Source organism: Balaenoptera acutorostrata, chromosome 11, assembly GCF_949987535.1.
Source record: "Balaenoptera acutorostrata chromosome 11, mBalAcu1.1, whole genome shotgun sequence".
NCBI lineage: Eukaryota > Metazoa > Chordata > Mammalia > Artiodactyla > Balaenopteridae > Balaenoptera > Balaenoptera acutorostrata.
Window position 1 is genome coordinate 83,607,209 of NC_080074.1, and position 18,930 is coordinate 83,626,138.

An 18,930-nucleotide genomic window follows, 5' to 3' on the forward strand; every position below is an offset into this window, starting at 1 on the left:
GGCTAAATTAAAATTACCCTCAAAATGCCAACATAGCTGATGTGTACAGCAGGAAGGATAATGTCCCAAATCCACAGATGTGTCCTACTGCACTTTCCACTTTGCCTAAGTACCACTGGCAGCCCCAAGGAACAGTCTTGTTAGGAGTCTGCGTATCTTAGAGAGAGCTTAATATGCCAGATGCGTGCAAATGCAAACACACACACACACACACACAGAGATGCACATACACACACACGTCAAACCTGGTTTATAAAAAGAGCTTTGTGGATCAGAGTATGCCTTCACTTGGTCCAAGCATCTAATTGTCAGCATTCGGAAAATGGACCCAAAGAATGTAATGAGGAAGAGAACTGGTTGGCAGGAATAATACTGTAGTTTTTACAATGTGGGTATTTACGAGCTAATCTCCAATTGTTTGTCCAGAATTAATTCAACTGGCTAGAATCTTATGAATATATAAGTTTAAGCCTTAAAGACGTTAAGATCTATAGTAACAAAAGTTAATGCTATCTAAAATAAATTAGATTTTTAAATATATGTAATGAAATTCTTGGTCACTGGAAATTCAATTCTATAATGAATATAAATTAATATAAATCTAAGATTAAAGTACCATTTCCAGGAAGATTTCAGTTCAGAGTTGTTGGTTTTTTTAAAAAGAAAAAAAAGGCTAAGTATTTGAGAACAAATGGATATGGCTTAGAAACCCTTAAATAGTGTTGTAAGGAGAGTGCTGATAAGATTTGGTGACAAGATGCAAAGATCTGTCTCCAGGTCCGCAATAAAGACACCTCATTTTACCTAACAGAAGTTTTCCTGAAAAGTTATGCAACTAGAATTTTTACAAGTAGACCCTAATTTTAAATATACCATAATATATGTAAAGGAGGCCACAGCTGCCCGGAAACCCTGCGGTGACTCCTTGGGTAAACTGAAGCCTGTCAAGGTTACTGCCTCCTCTGTGACAGCTGCATGGTGAATGCATACTAGAGGCGCTCAGCACGTGTGCTGAGTGCATGAATTTGCTGCAACAGTTTTTCTTTTTCTACGGGAGTTTCTTAAAGCGAGGCATGTTGAAACTGGTATGTTAGGACAGAAAGATAGGGTCCAGCTCACAGTTTAAACTTATTCCATCACAGAAAACAGGAGAATCTCAGAAAGTGTTTTTCAATGAAAATAAAATTTCTTTACGCGCGTGTATACAGGCATATCTTGTTTCATTGTGCTTCACTTGATTGCACTTCGAAGATAACGCGTTTTTTACAAATTGAAGATTTGTGGCAACCCCACCTTGTCAGGTATAAGGGTTGGCATTTTTTAGCAATAGAGCATTTTTTTTTTTTTTTTTTTTTAAAGGATTTTCTTATTTATTTATTTATTTATTTATTCATTTTTATTTTTGGCTGTGTTGGGTCTTCGGTTCGTGTGAGGGCTTTCTCCAGTTGCGGCAAGCGGGGGCCACTCTTCATCGCGGTGCGGGGACCGCTCTTCATCGCGGTGCGCGGGCCTTTCTCTATCGCGGCCCCTCCCGTCGCGGGGCACAGGCTCCAGACGCGCAGGCTCAGCAATTGTGGCTCACGGGCCCAGCTGCTCCGTGGCATGTGGGATCCTCCCAGACCAGGGCTCGAACCCGCGTCCCCTGCATTAGCAGGCAGATTCTCAACCACTGCGCCACCAGGGAAGCCCAGCAATAGAGCATTTTTAAAGTAAGGTATGTACATTGTTTTTCTAGATATAGTACTATTGCACACTTAACAGACTACAGTATAGTGTAAATATAACCGTTATACATGCTGGGAAACCCAAAAATTCTTGCAACTTGCTTTATTTGCTTTATTGCAGTGGTCTGGAACTGAACTATCTCCGAGATATGCCTGTATATTTTTAAAGAAATGCTGATCTGTGACTGGCAGAAGATTGTATTCATTTGTTAACTGACTTCCTGCAAACAACTGCTTGAGCTGGGTTCCACTTGATTTAACAACCAAGGCAAGCAGAGCACCTTACCGGATTCCAGAAATCCTACCAGATGCCATTCCATCTCTGTAGGGGCTTCTTCCCCTCTCTCCAGCACAAACGTTTCAAAGCCACCCTCACCTTACCCCACAAAAGCAAAGCATGAATTAAAAAGCCGAGATTAAATTAGAAAGGTGCCTGACCAAAATATAAAGTTACTGTTTCAAACTTTAAAAAAAGAACTAAGTCAAATACAGTCAATAAAAGTAACTCTCAAAGGCATTTTTTCCCCTTATTCGGTGCTTCCTTCCCTTCCCACTTAAATTTAAGACTCGACTTTAAAAACATAGAGATCTGTCCTTTTAAAAGAACAGAATGAAACAATATATCCTCTCTTTTAAGAAATACAGAATGCCTAGCAATACTACCTATCTGACCACATAAATCTGCAATCTGCTACATAAATGAAATAAGAGGTTATACCCTCCTATTTACTCAGCATTCATAACTGTAAAAAAAGACTGGAAAAATAGCTGAGAATGTTTTTATGCAGGTTTTGGCGAGGACTGGGTGCTGGGTTCCACTGGTGTAAGTTTCCTGGAAAGTCGTGTGCAAATAAAATATACGAACATAGAACCTATTTTAAACACACTGTAATACATGCGGGTGTGACCGGGGGAGAAAGACAGTGTTAATATGTTTGTCAAGTAAATTAATAACCAAAAAAATAATCTCTCACTTAAGGTATCAGTGATATTTCAAGTGACCTAAATAAAACTGATTTTAAAATCATCTTTACCATTCATGACAATGATTGACTTTGGCCCTTTGACCAAAGCAGGCACAATGAATTTTCTTTTTGAGGATCAGTTTCAGTCATTGGCCCAAGGGTATCATATCTGTATGAAAACATTATCATGGATTTGCTCCCATAATTTAAAAATCAATAATTAAAAAAATAATAAAGTTGGTCTCTTTTTTCCACAAGTTTTCAAGTAATTAGTTCAAGTAAGCGTATTTACAGCTTTTGTATAAACGACCTAAAACCCACATTTTCCCTTTAAAAATCAGTCTCTCTCGAAATTGGACATTGTTTTTTTGTTTTTTGGTCTTGAACCAGGTTTCTTTTAAATACGAAGTCAATTCAGTCATGTCTCTGCTTTATTGGGCAGATAAAGTGAGGAGACCAGCAAGTTGTGTCCGAAGGCTGGGAAACGCCTAAAGGCTTCCCAGCTATCCGAAAAGATGTTGTACTTGAGGAAGACTCGGTGTTCCAAGCTGGTGGACAGGGTCACGTCTCTGCTCATGATGTAGATGCCGTCATTGTGAAGCGCGCACGTCAAGTTGAGGCCCGACTTGGACGTGTTCTCCTTGAGGTAGAGCCACTGGCGGGTGACAGTGTTGTAGGACTGCACGGTGAGCATATCCTCGCTCTGGCTGCCCCTCCGGGTGGGCCCCAGCTCGTGGAGACAGCCCCCCACGATGTAGATGGTCTCCTCCACGGACACCATCTGCTGCTTGCGGATGTGGACGTCGCACGTTTCAAAGAGCGTCCAGGTGTCAGCGGAGGGGCAGTACTGCAAGATGTTCAGGTTCCGGTCTGAAAGGCAGGAAGAAGCCGCATGATGACACAGCGACCGGGAGCAAGGCCGGCTGCCTGAGCTGGACACACACGCCTACCTCCACCTGGGTGACTGGCTAACACAGAGGCAAAACTATTTCAGGAAAGCCGAGGTCGGGGAAATCGTTTTCGAAATGGCTGGGAGGAGATCCGTGCAGAATCATCCCCCCTGGCCTGTCGTTCAGGTACGTCCCCTGCCTGGGAGGCAGTCAGAGTCGGTCAGGCCAGGCCAGGGAGATAAGCCGCTGTGACGGAGGACCCCCTCCTCCCTGGGACCCTTGCGCCTTTGAGAACCACCAGGCCAGCGTACAAAGAATCCGAGCCTCGGAACCCTCATCAGTATCTACAGAATGACTGCCTGCTTAACGCAGACGAAGGGCAGAGCCCCAAGAGGATCTATCCTTGACAACAGGTTCTACAAAACAAGCCAAGCGAGCCGAGCAGGATCTCTGGAGCTGTCTAAAGGAAAGGACGCAGAGCTGCAAGTCAGGAGAGATGCAAGAAAATCTCACCTCTGGCCTTCAAGCCACAGAATCATTGGCAATTCTGTTTCCCAACTGTAATACCAGAGACACACTGGCAAAGGCCGTTCCCCCTTCCCCACCCCTGTTTCACAAGAGATGGTTAATTATTGTGTGGATAAAATTGGAGGGTAGATGAAAGACTACCCTGACATCATTTTGAATAGCTTTTTCAAGGAAATATTGCCTACTCTCTTTCTGAAAAATGCTTGTGAAATTTAAAATATCTAGTTTCATTTTTCTTTTTTTTTTAATTGTTCTTTTTTCCCCCCCTTTTCTCCTCAAGGAAAGAATAAATGGAATATTTTAGACTCAGAAAAAAAAATTAAAAATGCTCTGAATTAGCCAAAATAATGAACTTTCTGTTTGCTGTTGTCTTTTAAACAACAAAATCAGTGTAAGAGACAGCCCAGCTTGGGAACTGATGTCCAACTAAAGCGCACAGCCTTTTGATGGATGCAGAAGCTAGGAGGAGTACTTCCTCCTGAGACAGAAGGACCCACCCACAGTGGGCAGTAATTAGAGCTCCACTGTGCTCTCTGCTACCAAGTCAAGTGTCTCCTAAGAGGGCACAGAGGGAAGGGAAAGGAGTCCAGATCCTATGTGTGCACCCGTCCGGAGCCTGCAGAAATGTCAGAATTGTTACAACTTCTGTTTTCCACCAACACTATGACCTCCCGCTCGTTCTTTTCTTTGTAGCGATTGTGATACGGCTCATCCTAGGAGTCAGCCCTAGGGAGTTTGGTTACTGATCTATCCAACTAGTGCTCCTTAGTAACCTGGCTCCCCACGCCACGAATAAAGGACTTATTCTAGCAAAGCTTCAATGTATTTATTTCTCAGGTCCAGGTCTGAAGGTCCTTCCAGGTCTTCTGTAAATGTTTTCTCTCCTCACCCAACAAGGGCTCAGACCGTGATGAGGTCATTTGAGTTGGCGGAATGATCTTTCTGCTTTTACATTTAGAGTTGATTCTGACATTTAACAAATCACCTTTCTTCCCTTTAGTGGTTACTACTACTTTCTATCGAATTTCATTTCTTCAGTGCCGGCCAAGGAATTAAAATAATCAAACAGCTATCATAAAAATCACAAACTATTCCTTACTAAATTTTAAAAGTCTCACCTAACGTAAGAAGTCGGCAGGCTACGAAGCCAACTTTAAGTCCTGAATTTTTTTTTTTTCATGACAATTATGACTCTTCTTGTTTTAAAGACAAGGAACTATTAGGAAGTGCTGGGAAGAGCCCAAGCAGAGGAGGAGGGGGGCTTCAGAGGACGAGGAACTGTCCTGCCCTCCCATTGTAGAAAACTCGTTTTCAGTCCTTACACAAACAGTCATCCATCCGCATCACCTAACCATCCCATCGTGGGGATTTGGCTCGGGGAAGCCGGGACAGGAATCACAGTGGGTGGCCCAAGTGAAGGAGGCACATTAGTAGTGGCTTGTGAAACTAGAAAACACACAAGCAAGGGTTTTCCAGGTCAAATCTAAGGAACGTTTGCTCAGCCAGGGTCATGGAAACACTAGGAAATCTACCAGCTGCACCGTCTTCAGGTCACAGTGCTGCCTGTCTGTGCTTGCCAGCTCCTGGTTAGAAGAGAAGCCAAGGGATATGTGTGCACTGGGTCAGCCCACAGGGCGCATCCTGTGTCACAAAATCTAGGGAGGAATCAGAATTCTTAGAAATGTGCAAAAGCAAATAACTGTATTTACTTTCCTAGGAGAGAAGGCACACAGATACACATAGAGGTACATATGCATGCACAGGAATTCTCCCGGGTCTATGGTTTAGTTAAGTCTATAAAGTTGGCCACTGTAACCTGAACACCAAAATGTTGAAGGTGAAAGAAATGACTGCTAGGTCTCATTTTCTTTCAATTATCCGTAAAGGAAAAGCTGGCAATTATCATCAGTGGAGAGTCACTAGGACAAGTAATGAAAACTTAGAGTGAAAAAGAAAAACCCTCACTGTTCTCTTCCCATGTCACCGCCTCTTCTTAAATGCATAAATAAACATACCACCTGTAGAAAGCTGAATGGTGACCCCTTGAAACATATGTTCATCTTCTAACCCCCAGAACCTTTGAATGTGACTTTTTTTGGAAAAAGGGTCTTTGCGGATGTAATTTAGTTAAGAATCTCAAGACGAGGTCATCCTGGATTACCCAGCTGGGCTCTAAATCCAATGAGGTGTGTGTCTTTATAAGAGACAGAAGAGGAAGACACGGATACACACAGAGGAGACAGAGGCAGGGACTGGAATCATGCAGCCTCTAGCCGAGGAACACCTGGCACTATCAGAGCTGGGAAGAGGCAAGGAAGGTTTCTGCCCTAGAGCCTTCAGGGGGAGCGTGGTCCTCCTGACACCTTGACTTCAGACTCCTGGTCTCCAGAACTGTGAGAGAATACATTTCTGTTGCTTTAGGCCACCAAGTTTGTGGTCATTTGTTAAGTCAGCCACAGGAAACTAAAACACCGCCTACCACCCTCCCCACCAATCAACTGTTTAGAGGTACTCTAAGAAGTGTTCATCAAAATCTTTTGCTGTCACCAAAAAAAAAAAAAAAAGTAAATCAGATGCTCATAAAATACCTTACATTTAACTTCTTCCTCAAACATATATCCCCAAAACAAGACACATCTGGTTATGTTGAAAAGAATTTTTGGCACCTACTTCATATTATTATTACGTGGATTTCTGTTCTTTGCACAGTTATAAATGGTCACATGCAGCTTCCTGGGGCCATCAGCAGCACGCCTGTTATCAGCCAGGGCTGGAGAGCTCTGTCCTGCCCATATCACACCATACACGGGTGACAGGTTATTTCACTACGTCAAATATAATGGTAACTCTACTACTTCAATGTGGCTAAGAGTCCAGTTATGCCTTTTCTAAAAGTTCTGGGCATTATACAGTCAGACAGACCAAAAGAAGAAATAAACTGCCTTGGCCATGAGATAACTTGGAAACAACTGCTTTAAGGGAAGGAAAGAGATAACAGGAAAGACACACCTCTTCTTGGTGGTCCATCATTGCCTTTCTTACTGTTAATAACAGAAAACCAAGTAACAGAAAGCCAAGCTGTGAGATGCTTCCTACCAAGACCAGCAGTATAAAACCTCTGGAGAAACTTTTTATTTCCACATCATTAACTATAAAATGCCCACCCAAAAAAGTGAAAAACACATATGTACGGTTTAAGACACAGCACAACCCCCTCCCATCACTGGTCAGGAAAGAATTCTCTTTATGTACTTGCTCATTCTATGATATGGGAACAACCGCCTGGAGCTGAATTTCTGGAATCTGTATCTGATATGCTTGTGCCCAAACACAAGGGAGAAAGTGAAAACAAAGATCTGCAAGAATGTTGTGGCACTAAGTTCCATAGTGTTGGACGGGGCGGATTCAGTGTGCGTTTGGGAGAAGGATGGGAGTTACCCAGCCAAGTCACAGGGTGGCTGACCACAAGGTAGGGTTTCCAAAGCAGGAAGAAAATACATTTTGTTCACAGCTCCCCCTCCCCCTTTCAATTTTCATGCTCACACAAAGGCATCAAAGGCCCCTCCTGTCCAAACTGCCCCTGTCATACAGGATGCTCTTTTTTCCAGATATGTAAATATATACTATGTAATACATAAAATCACACTAGAGGGTTTCCTCCAGCCCCTCCTGCCCTTTCCCAGGCTGCCAAAGCTCACGTGTAGGAGGACCACTTACTAGGCCCCTTTACTTACCTCTCGTAGTATATCCTCCAATGACATAAATTCTCCCCTTGCACTCACACGCAGAAAACTCAGCCAGAGGGTTTGGTAAAGGTGCCACAAAATTCCAGGCGTCCTGCTCGGGGCTGTAACATTCAACGTTAGAAACGGCCTGCCCACCAATGGCATAGAGTTTTGAATGAACAGCCACGAGTTTGAAGTTAGACCTGAAAGAGAGACACAAAGGCCCACAAAGTCAGTTCTTTTGATCATTCAGAAGACAGGGACTTCCCTGGTGGTCCAGTGGTAAAGAATCCACCTTACAATGCAGGGGACGCAGGTTCGATCCCTGGTCAGGGAACTAAGATCCCACGTGCCTCGGGGCAACTAAACCCATGCGCCACAACTACTGAGTTCACACGTCTCAACGAGAGAGCCCGCACGCCGCGAACTACAGAGCCCACGCGCCCTGGAACCCGTGCACCACAACTAGAGAGAAAACCCACACGCCACAACTAGAGAGAAGCCCACGCATCACAACGAAGAGTCCATGTGCCGCAACTAAGACCCGATGCAGACAAAAAAGTAAAATAAATAAATAAATAAATGATAATTTAAAAAAAGAAGACAATAGGGACTTTCCCGGTCCAGTGGTTAAGACTCCGCACTTCCAATGGAGTGGGCATGGGTTTGATACCTGATTGGGGAACTAAGATCCCGCAAGCTGCACGGCGCAGCCAAAAATAAAATGTACAGCTTTTGAAAGCAAAAAATTAAGACAATATAAACAAGAAAAAAGAAGTAAGACAATGGCATGATCTGCTAAAGCAGCGTGAGGAATCTGCTGGATATCCGAAGGAAATGAGCTCTCCAATTTGGGTGCTATTCTGCCTGGGGACAAAGGAATGACTGAACGGCATCTCAAATTTCACTCTTATCCCCAAGAATCCACAAGTTCGGTGCATTCTCCAAACTTTAGCTATTGAAGATAAGCAATTCAATATAACAAGGACTAATCTTGCTTTGCTTAGACCAAGAACCACTTTGTATATGCTAAACTCAATACCTCTATACTTCAATAAAAATAAATTTAAAAATATACTTCAATAGAAAATAGAAAAAAACCCACAACATTGGAAATCAACTATACTTCAATAATAAATAAATAATAAATAAAATAAACTCAATACCTCTTTCAGGAGTGGGAGCAAGTGCCCACCCCATTCCCTCGCCTCTCTCTATTCCCAGAGGGTGGGCTTCCTCCTAGGTACACACCAGTGCTGCCTACACAGACAGGCACATGCAAAGGCTGTTTGCTACAGGGCGGTCCAGACACCCCTCTACCATGAGTTCACCTAAGCACATCACTCACCCATCCTCCTCGATATGAGGGCATCTTCTATATTGCTTCACAACGTATAGGTAGGGGGAGGTAAGCACTGAACTAGTTAAAAATATTTTGATCTGGCATTCTTAGGGTATTCACACATGTTAACTCAACAAATACCTCTATCAACAAATGATCACCTACAACAAGAGCAAATAATTTTAAAAAGAGAAATGCATTGGTTTTAAAGCCCATATTCAGTAATACAATTAAACTCTGCTTATTGGCTTCAGATACTAAATAAAAGCCTCATGACTTTTGAATTGAAAAGAAAAAAATTAATTTCTTTCAATGTAGTACATAAAGACTAATGGACTCCTTGAAGGCCAGGAAGGATAAGCATTTGGAAGTGCTGGGTCAGCCGACTGTGATACATGCAACCATCTCAAGTTTACAATAATATGAGCAGCAGCACAAAGCAGGAGACCTGCTTCTAGACCCGCTCTGCTGATAACCAGCTATCTGACCTTTGTCTCTAGCGTGGGGACCATACCCATCACAGGGTGGTCGAGACAACTACACCACACAGCTTATCAGAAAGTACTACACAGAGAAAAGATACCATCACTATAATTTCTCGGTTTTCTAGTATTTGAAATAAAGAAGCTAGACCCGGTGAATTGAGAGGCCTCATCTAATGCCAACACAATGAGTTCTTCAAAAGTAACAACATCCTAAGAAAGAATGGGGGGTAGAGGCTCCAAATGGAAAAAGCATGTAAGAGGGTAGATTAAAAAGCAGCAGTGAACAAGTAGCCATGCCTGATCTCCTGACAGATGTTTAATAAACAATGGTGCATTATGATCTAGAACATATGTTAGTCACCTACTAAAAAATTAAGTTTTTCAAAGGTCCCTGTAATGTTTACATTAAAAATGAGTTTTAGCTTATTTTTGTTTTTCAAATCAGACAGTAAATAGAGTACTCTTCATCAAGAACCTCATATTGTCCACTAAACTCAGCCAGCCACTCAGTTTTTCAAGCCAATAGACTTCACCGGTGTGGCAGTTACTGGGGGGTCCTTGGTTCATGTTGCTTACCTTTCCTGCTGCCAATGGTCCTTAAAATCTGACCATGATGCCCTCTCTGTGTGTGCAAATTTGGGGATCCGAAGGAAATAAAGCTTAAAATTTTACCAGCCCACAATCTGTGTTTGCTTCCCAAAGGTACACAGATAGTAAATTTTGTAAGATCAAAACAGTTTTTGATATTCCTCCAGCATAATCATTTGTTCTAAGCAATATGTAAGGGGCTTCTTTCTGAGGCTGAACGAGCAGGCAGTTAAAAGTAAACAACTCTGTCTCTCCAGACCCCAACATGCTCAAATTCACTTGAAAAGAGAAACACTTTTCCAATATTGAATTTGTTTTATGATGCAATTGCCTCCCCAAAACAGGCCACTTGATGAAGAGGCAGACTGCCAAGGATTATGAACCCAGGCTTGTACAGGGAAGTCTCAGCTCCCCTACTCAACAGCTCTGTGAGCTTGAACAAGTCATTAAATCTCAGTTGATCTGAGTCTCAGTAGGGAAAAGAAGAGCATGTTGTAAAAGTTGAAAAGGGTAACTTGCAGAAAGAGGTCACTAGAGGGAATGCTTGCCTGCATGTCACCGTCTACGTTTCTTAACCTCAGGAGGATGGGTTTCTCATTTGTCAACTGCAATAGTCACTGGCTGTAATGGACAAAGTGCTGCACTTCTGTACAAAGTGCTCTCGCTTCCATAAATTCTTGCCTTTTCCCATTTTCTTAAAATAACTTTTCCACTCTTCACAATCTGAAGGGTAAAGGTATGAATCCAAGCTATCACTTATTTTTAAAAAGTATCACCTCTACAGTGTTTTCTTTTTTTTTTTTTTTTAATAAATTTATGTATTTATTTTTGGCTGCGTTGGGTCTTCGTTACTACACGCGGGCTTTCTCTAGTTGCGGTGAGCGGGGGCTACTCTTCTCATTGCGGTGGCTTCTCTTGCTGCGGAGCACGGGCTTTAGGCGTGCGGGCTTCAGTAGTTGTGGCACACAGGCTCAGTAGTTGTGGCTCATGAACTCTAGAGCGCAGCCTCAGTAGTTGTGGCACACGGGCTTAGTTGCTCCGCGGCATGTGGGATCTTCCTGGACCAGGGCTCGAACCCATGTCCCCTGCACTGGCAGGCAGATTCCTAAGCACTGTGCCACCAGGGAATTTCCTACAGTGTTTTCTTAATATTGATCCCTGACACACTCCATTCAGGAGGCAAGAAGAATTTTAAATCAAGTAACAATTTGTTGTAGCTACATACTTGACTTACAGTAAATAGAAATGAAAGTGAGAAAACTGAGATGACAATCTAATTTCTACTTCACTTAGAAGAAATAAAAAGCTTTTGAAATCCTTAAAAGCCAAGTTAACACGAACCAAGCCAACCACCAGCACAAAGGTATCAAAGACTAACAAGAGCTATTATAACCATCGGAAGGGCAGGATGATTCGGGGTCTGAGTGGCTTAGAGTGCAGGCCCTGTGATATGTGCAAGTTAATGAAACTCACTGAGCCTCAGTTTCCCCTCTGGGAAAATGGGGCCAATAATAATGCCCACCTCAGAGAGAGGCTGTGAGCAGGACACAGGGAGGACATCTAAAGTAGTGACCACAACATGCAGTGCTGAGTGAGAGCTCAAGAAATGTAAACCACTGTTAGGACTTGCTGCTTAGAAAAGTTGTTACCATTAGGGTAAAACTTAGAATAAAAGGCAAGCTCCTTTCCCTAGCCCTTTCTCCAGCTCTCCGGGGAGGACTGTGCAGCCTGTGGACCATCACGGCCTTTTGTCTCCTCTTTCCCCTCTGCCACTTCCCCCAAGCATTACCCTCCCCTAGGGACCAGGGAGGGGAGAAGGGAAGGTTAGGAGACAGAGTCATGGTTGCTCCCTACTACCTACCACCTCTGAGAAAACCTAATGCACAAAGCAGTTTAAACTGCTGGCCAAAATTATACTGGGGGGGAGGTGAATAGACATATAGTTTTCTTTACTTCATGCTATCCTTGGGCTACACTGCAATTAACCACAGAGGACAAAATCTCTCGAAGGTTTCATGACTCTAGAAATGCTCTAAAATACTAAACTTTGGCTCAGAGGAAAGGGGACAGTCAAAGCTGACAACTGTAATTCCCTCTCTGCCGGGAGACTTGTTTGTTAGGTTTCTCTCCCAACGTTGCTGTGTTCACACACAGAACAGGATGGCACAACCCGACTCCGATTTCAGAGCAAGGGTGCAAGGCAACAGAAGATACTAGAGATAACTCTAGAAATAGAGAAATTAATGAACTGATGGCTGCAACAGTACCAGTTCCTGCAAGTTATTGCTAATTAAAGTGAGGGAGGGAAGCAAGCAATTCTGTGGGCACACAAGCCTTTACACGTAAAAAGTTATGTCCTGACAACTCCTGAGATCAAATTCACGTTCAGACCGCCGGGCAGTGTTGTGTACTTGGACTTCAAAGCAGCCTCTCCAACAGTGCTGTGTACTCACACTGCCGTTTTCAAGTAGTGAGCACAGCATTAAACGTTTCTTTGTGTTTTTTGTTTGTTTTCGTTTTTGCACCATTTTCTCCAGGGTGCAAGGGGCTTTATAAAATCTCCCAGTCCCAGGGTTCCTGCCTATCTCTTGTTATTTAAGATTCTGGGATCACTGCACTGTTCAGTCCCTGGGGAAAGCGGGCTGCTCTGCCTTTGACCCCTTTGTCAACCATCCGGATACGTCGCAGAGGCAGTGAAATGCGGTAGATGTGAAACGCTGTGTAACCAGAGGCCTAAAGGTGCCCTTTGTACTCAAGGTCCTAAGTTTCCTCCAGTGTTTTCGGAACCTGTGTTGGACGCATTATCCAGGGATAATCCCACTCTAGGTTTCATTTTTATTCGTCTCATCATCCAAACTCAACTATAAACTCCTTCTGGGCAGGAGCCATAGCATCTTTGTTGTTTATTCAATAGTGACTAGAATAATGCTGGCACAGAGGCTGAGGTGAGGCTGAGTCACACACAACGAAGTTCTGAAAAGCAATGCAGTAGCATGAAATATCTGTGCTCCACTTCTTGGAAGAAAATCATTTTTAAAAGGAAAAGTTAAAGGTCTGCATGAAGATGGTCACTGTCAGTCATTAAGCCAAAACTTATAAACTCTCTAAACGATTGTATCTAGTCAACGGATATTTACATTTCGGTTACTCTACTTTTTACACACCTTGAGCAATTTACTTTCTGTGCCTCAGTCTCTGCCTCTGTAAAATGGGAACCTGACTAATATAATCCTTGTGAAGAATAAGTGAGAGGATACATGCAAAGCAGTAGGAACAGCACCTAGTACAGAGTAAATGTCTAATTAAATGTTACTATTATTTTTCAGCTATTCTAAATAACTATAATGACTGTTACAAGATAAAAATATTCACTGTAATGTTACATTTTAAAAGAACAAAACGTATATATATATATATATATATATATATACACATGCTCACTTTTATTACAATAATGTAAAATATATTCCACGATTCAAAAGAGCCAAGCATTTTTAAGCATCCATTATTTATTGGACACCATGTTAGCAGTGTGAATATACATAAGCATTGAATAAGCAATAGGCCCCAGTTGGAAGGGAGAGGAACAAACACAAACAGAAGATTTCAATTCAAGGTGAAGAGTGTGCTAGAAAAGCATGAAGTTTGATCATTTGGCCCAACTGAGGGTTCAGGAAGGGACTCCTGGTTGAGACCATGTCAGATCTGAGTCAAAGTATGAAGGAGATAAAGAAGGGTACAAATTCCGATATGGAACCCAATTTAAAAAAATATAATGAAAAAAAATGTAGGGGAAAAAAAAGAACAATAATAACTAGAAAATACCTAAGAATAATTCTAACAAAAATTACACAGACCATGCAAAGTTAATGAAAGAAACCTTTTCTGAAGGACCAAAAGACCCAAATAAATACATGGAAAAACAAGCCATTTTTCCAGCTGCAAAGTATCAGAAATCTGTGAATCCTCCTCCAGATTAACCTATGATACAATGTAATTCCAATCAAAATTCCAACAGGACTTGACAAGGTGATTTTAAAGTATATCTGAAGGAGAAAATGTATGAAGAATAACCAAGAGAATTAAAATAAAACAAAACAGAACAAATGGCTGTCTGTTCTACCAGACAATAGATTCCCAAGCTACAAAAATTTAAAAATGTGTCATTGGTAGAGGAATGGCCAATCTACCAATTTGAAAACAGGAAAATTAGCATAGGATAATTGATTTAGCAAATCACAGTGAAGAATTAAGGCTATTGGAACATTCAGAGAACATGTTATAACCTTATAGTGTACCTTATATGAAAATAAATCCCAAGCGGATTCAGATGTCAAGGTAAAGTGACAAAACTATAAAAGTAATAGAGCACGAGATAGATGAGTATTTAGTCTTGGCTTGTAGAAGTCTTTCCTATGCAAGATAAAAAGCTCATAGGACCCACGTGACCAATCTGACTAGAAAATATTTAAAATCTCTTCCTATTAGAATACCCTATAAACCTGAAGTCCAAAACTGGAGGCTCACAGGGCCAGTTGTGGCCTACACTTTGTTTTGTCTACAAGGTTTGTGTTGTTGTTGACTTGTTTGCTTTTTAAATGGAGTAAGTTGCCAACATTTAAAAATCAGGATATCTGGATGTCTGGCAACACCATTCCTCACGCCTTTGCGGAAGTAACCAGCTGTGGCCAAGAGGTGGAGCCCTCTTGCGGTGGGTCAGTAGCTCTCTGGTTCATCATAACTCTCACCCACCCCTCTACTCATTGACTTTACCGCCTGGTCACTTAAGGCATTTCACTTTTGAGCCTTCTGATAAAGTAAAGGCAGGGGAAAAACATGTGCAACATTACCTACGAGACAAGAGACTAATATCTATATACATGAAGAGAACTTCTAAAATGAATACAAAAAAGATAAGCCAATTTTTAAAAAACCGGCAAAGGCCATTTATAAAAGATATACAAATGGCCAATAAACATATGAAACAAACAATCTCTCTTCCAAGCAGAGACATTCACACCAGTGTTTTTGCCCATTAGATTGGTAAAAATTTAAAAATGATGATAATGTCTTATCTTGGCAAGAGTATAGGGAACTGGCAAGCTCAAACACTGTTGACAGGAGAGGAAACTAGAACAATTCTTTGATGGGCGATTTGGCAGGAGCTACCAAAATTTTAAATGCACGTACGCTTTGCCCCACCTATCCAGGGATTCTGGGCATTTGCCATATAGAACTAACTCACATATGCCTACTAAGCTAGGCACACGTATACCAAGATGTTCAACATGGCATTGTTTATTAATGGCAAATGGAAACGACCTAAATGCTCATGAATAAGGGAAGAACTAATTACAGTACTGTGCATCCACAGGCTGGAACACTGCACAGCCATTAACAAGAGTGAGGTGGATCTACACTTGCTGATACAGAAAAAACTCTCAGAGTGGAAATATCAAGGGCCATAATAATCAGCATAAGCTAATCAATTTTAGAGTAAAAATATGTATAAGATGCATAGACACCCCAACATGTACATACATACATGTATACATTTTTCCCTGTTAACCACTATCACCATATTTATAAATATACCTTTATAATGTATAAATATGTGTTTATATACTTATATGTCTACAGATACACATATTTTTTTACTCCATGGTTTTTCATGTCATTTACAATTTTTCTAAGCATGTATTCATGCATTACTCAAATAATTTTTTTTTCCCCTAAAGAGGACAGTAAGGGCATTCCTGGGGGCGGGGGGAAAGGACTACCAAGGATTTGTGGAGAAAAGAGAATCCCATGAGGTGCCGTGTTAGAGTTGTGGAGCTAGGGGTGGCGTGTTGAGCACCAAATGTATAGCAGGAGACACATGTGTAGAGGTGACAACCTGCTGGGTCTTGTACCCCTAATCTGAGCACCGCCCATCATCACTGCATGTTCCTTTGTTGCTTCAACTAAAGCTCTTAGAATCTGTTTAAAAATAACACTCTGATATCAAATTTTGAATACATCATCCTAATGGTGTAAATAATGCACTAAAGAAGGGCTGGAAGAAAATAAGCCAACCTGTAGATGGTTATCACCTCCAGAACAGAGGGAGTGGGAGTGACAGTCTTTCTGCTTCTTCATTTTTTGACATTTTCCCAGTTTTCTAGGATAACTATGTATTTTTTATCATCAGAAAAAAACACTTTCCAAATTGAATTTTATATTATAGTAAAAATATCGCCAGTGGACCCTCCCCCCCTTAGGCTGGGGGGGGAACCTTGAGTCAAGTAAATATGTGTAATGACCTTCCCATTCCTGTTAAGAGTTTTGTGGGGGTTTTTTTTTGCCTAGCTGTGAGTCCCCCAGCTCCTCGTTCCACACTTCAGAGCAGGAACCATGGTGGGGCTTGAGATGGGTACAGGCGGACAAGAAGAAAAGGTATACCTGTCCTTTCTTGGGTTACATTGATTCTTCCTCCCACTTCTGAATGGCTCTGGGCCATCTTGGGCCCTACCATCTTTTCCTCCCCTACCACTTCTTCCTATAATGCTCTTTGCTCTTGTTTTCCAATACTTTTCCTGGCTCTGTTCCCTCCTCCTCCCCCCAATCTCCTCCTTTTCTCTTCCTTTCTTCAAGTCACCCAAGTGCATGTTGGGAGGGATTTGCAGGATGGGAAGGGAGAAGGCTGGGGTGGATGGTAATGTTCTAATTCTGCAGGTGACCAATGCCAGGCTCAAGTCTTGGGTCCATAATGAAGACTGTCTGGGAAGAAAAGTGATATGCAAAAGAGAGGATAAAAAGTAAGAAAGGTAATCCTGTAGAGCTAATATTAACACAAGTCCAATGATTATTTTTCGATTATAGACTGGTGCCTCAGTATGGAAAGCTTCAAAGTCATTAACAACAAGATCCTCCAATGTCAGTGTTACAGGTTACTGCCCGTGTGTCATTATAATCAGGATTAGTTCCTAAAAAACAAAAAAAAAGGTAAAAATACAAGCAAAATTAAAGAAAGCTTTCTTTGAAAGTATCCTTCTAGGAAACCACGGACATCTTTTTCTTCCACTGAGACGCCAAAAAAAGGCAATTTGTCTAACGGCGCAATACCTGCAAAGAAACTACTCATCTAGTGGACCTCACTAGGGCCTCTGCTTCCTAGCAACCTCTTAGTTCGTCGCGAACTTTGCCAGAGTCAAGGCCAGCAACACTCCCAAGGATGTCATTCCCACCTCAGCATAACCTCCTGTGACGGCCCGGTAAACACGCGGGAACGGAGTCCCGAACAGGTGGATGCGTGGGAAAGCAGCAGAGCGGCTGCGTGCTTACCTCTTCTGGTTCATGGAGGCCACCTGGAGCCACTCGTTGGTGCTGGGGTTATAGGAATGCGCCGCGGAGATCTCCTGGCTGGTGATCCTGTAGCCGCCCACGATGAAGAGGTAGTTGTCCAGGATGGCGGACCCGTACCCCCTGACATTCACCAGGTCGGGAGGAAGGTTGTTGGCCAGCGGGAACCAGCGCTCAGTCATCTCCTCGTACCTGAGCATGGACGGGGGCTCCCCTTGGTAGGGGTGAGGGGCCAGGGGTCCCCCCAGGAAATCCCCCAGTGCCACGAGGACAGGAGTCCCGGTCATCCGGGCCTCTCTCAGCCTCTGCTTCAGGCTGACATCCCCGGGGGCTTGAGGAGAAGAGCCCAGGAGGTGGAACTGGGGCTTGCACAGCACCTCGTGGAAGTGGACGGCCATGAAGCGCAGGCAGGCCTCCTGCAGGTCGGGCAGCCCGTACACCTGCGCCAGGCGGTACAGCTCCAGGCAGTTGGTGAGCCGCACCTGGGACAGCAGCAGCTGCAGCAGGGACGTGACCTGCAGGAACGAGGCCGCCTCCACCAGCTCGGACAGCAGGCTCACCTCGTCCATGTCCTCCTCCCCCTCCCCGATACCGCCCGGCTCCCCGCGCCGGCCCAGGAGCCAGCCTTCGCGGGCGCCGCCGGCGTTGATAAAGTCCAGCACCAGGCGCAGGCCCGGAGCGCTGAGGCCGCGCAGCTGCTGCACCTCGGGGCCGCCGGCCTCCGGGCTCCGGGCCTCGCGCATGCCGGAGCGGTAGAGGGCGCGGAAGTAGTCGCTCTGCTCGATGAGCTTCCTCTTGCTCACCGGGTAGCAGCGGTCCTCCAGGCGGATCTGCACCATCTCCTCGGCCGACATGGCCGGGGGCCCGGGGGCGGCCGGGGCTCCCGCCAGCTCTGAGCGCCCCCCTCCCGCCCCCGAGCGCTCGCCGGGTTCCGGGGCGGCCGCCGAGCGCCGGCGCCGGGAGGAGGCGGCGGAGGCGGAGGCGGCGGCGGCGGCGGCGGCGGCGGCGGCGCAGGGCGGCCCGCGCCCGCCCGCGCCCGCCCAGCCTCTCCGGGCCGAGGCAGCCACTCCTCCCGGTCCCGGGGGCGGCGGCTCGGCCTCGCCCCCCGGGACCGGCGGCCCAGCCCCTCCGGCCTCCGTCCGCGCCAAAAAAGGCCCGGGCGGCGATCGCTCCCCGCTCGGGTCGTCCCGGGCCGTCGGCCGGGAGGGGATCCCAGCCCCCAGCCCCCAGCCGGCAGCCTCCTCCCACGCCTAGCTTCTCACTTCCGCCCGCAGGACCCCCGCCGCCCGGCTCCGGCTTTCGGGGAGGGTAGGAGGTGGCGGGCCTCGGCTGCGGGCCTCGG

At 44.3% G+C, this 18,930-nt stretch overlaps 1 protein-coding gene across 1 annotated transcript; it reads right to left on the reverse strand.

The window, feature by feature from the left end:
- Positions 1-1,689: 1,689 nt before the first annotated feature.
- Positions 1,690-18,588, reverse strand: KLHL42 (kelch like family member 42). The gene is made up of 3 exons (XM_007175705.2): positions 17,571-18,588; positions 7,842-8,035; positions 1,690-3,559 (listed from the first exon to the last, which is right to left on the reverse strand). The coding sequence occupies exons 1-3, from the start codon at positions 18,440-18,442 to the stop codon at positions 3,108-3,110; spliced, it is 1,518 nt and encodes a 505-aa protein (XP_007175767.2). The 5' UTR covers positions 18,443-18,588; the 3' UTR covers positions 1,690-3,107.
- Between the last annotated feature and the right edge of the window lie 342 nt (positions 18,589-18,930).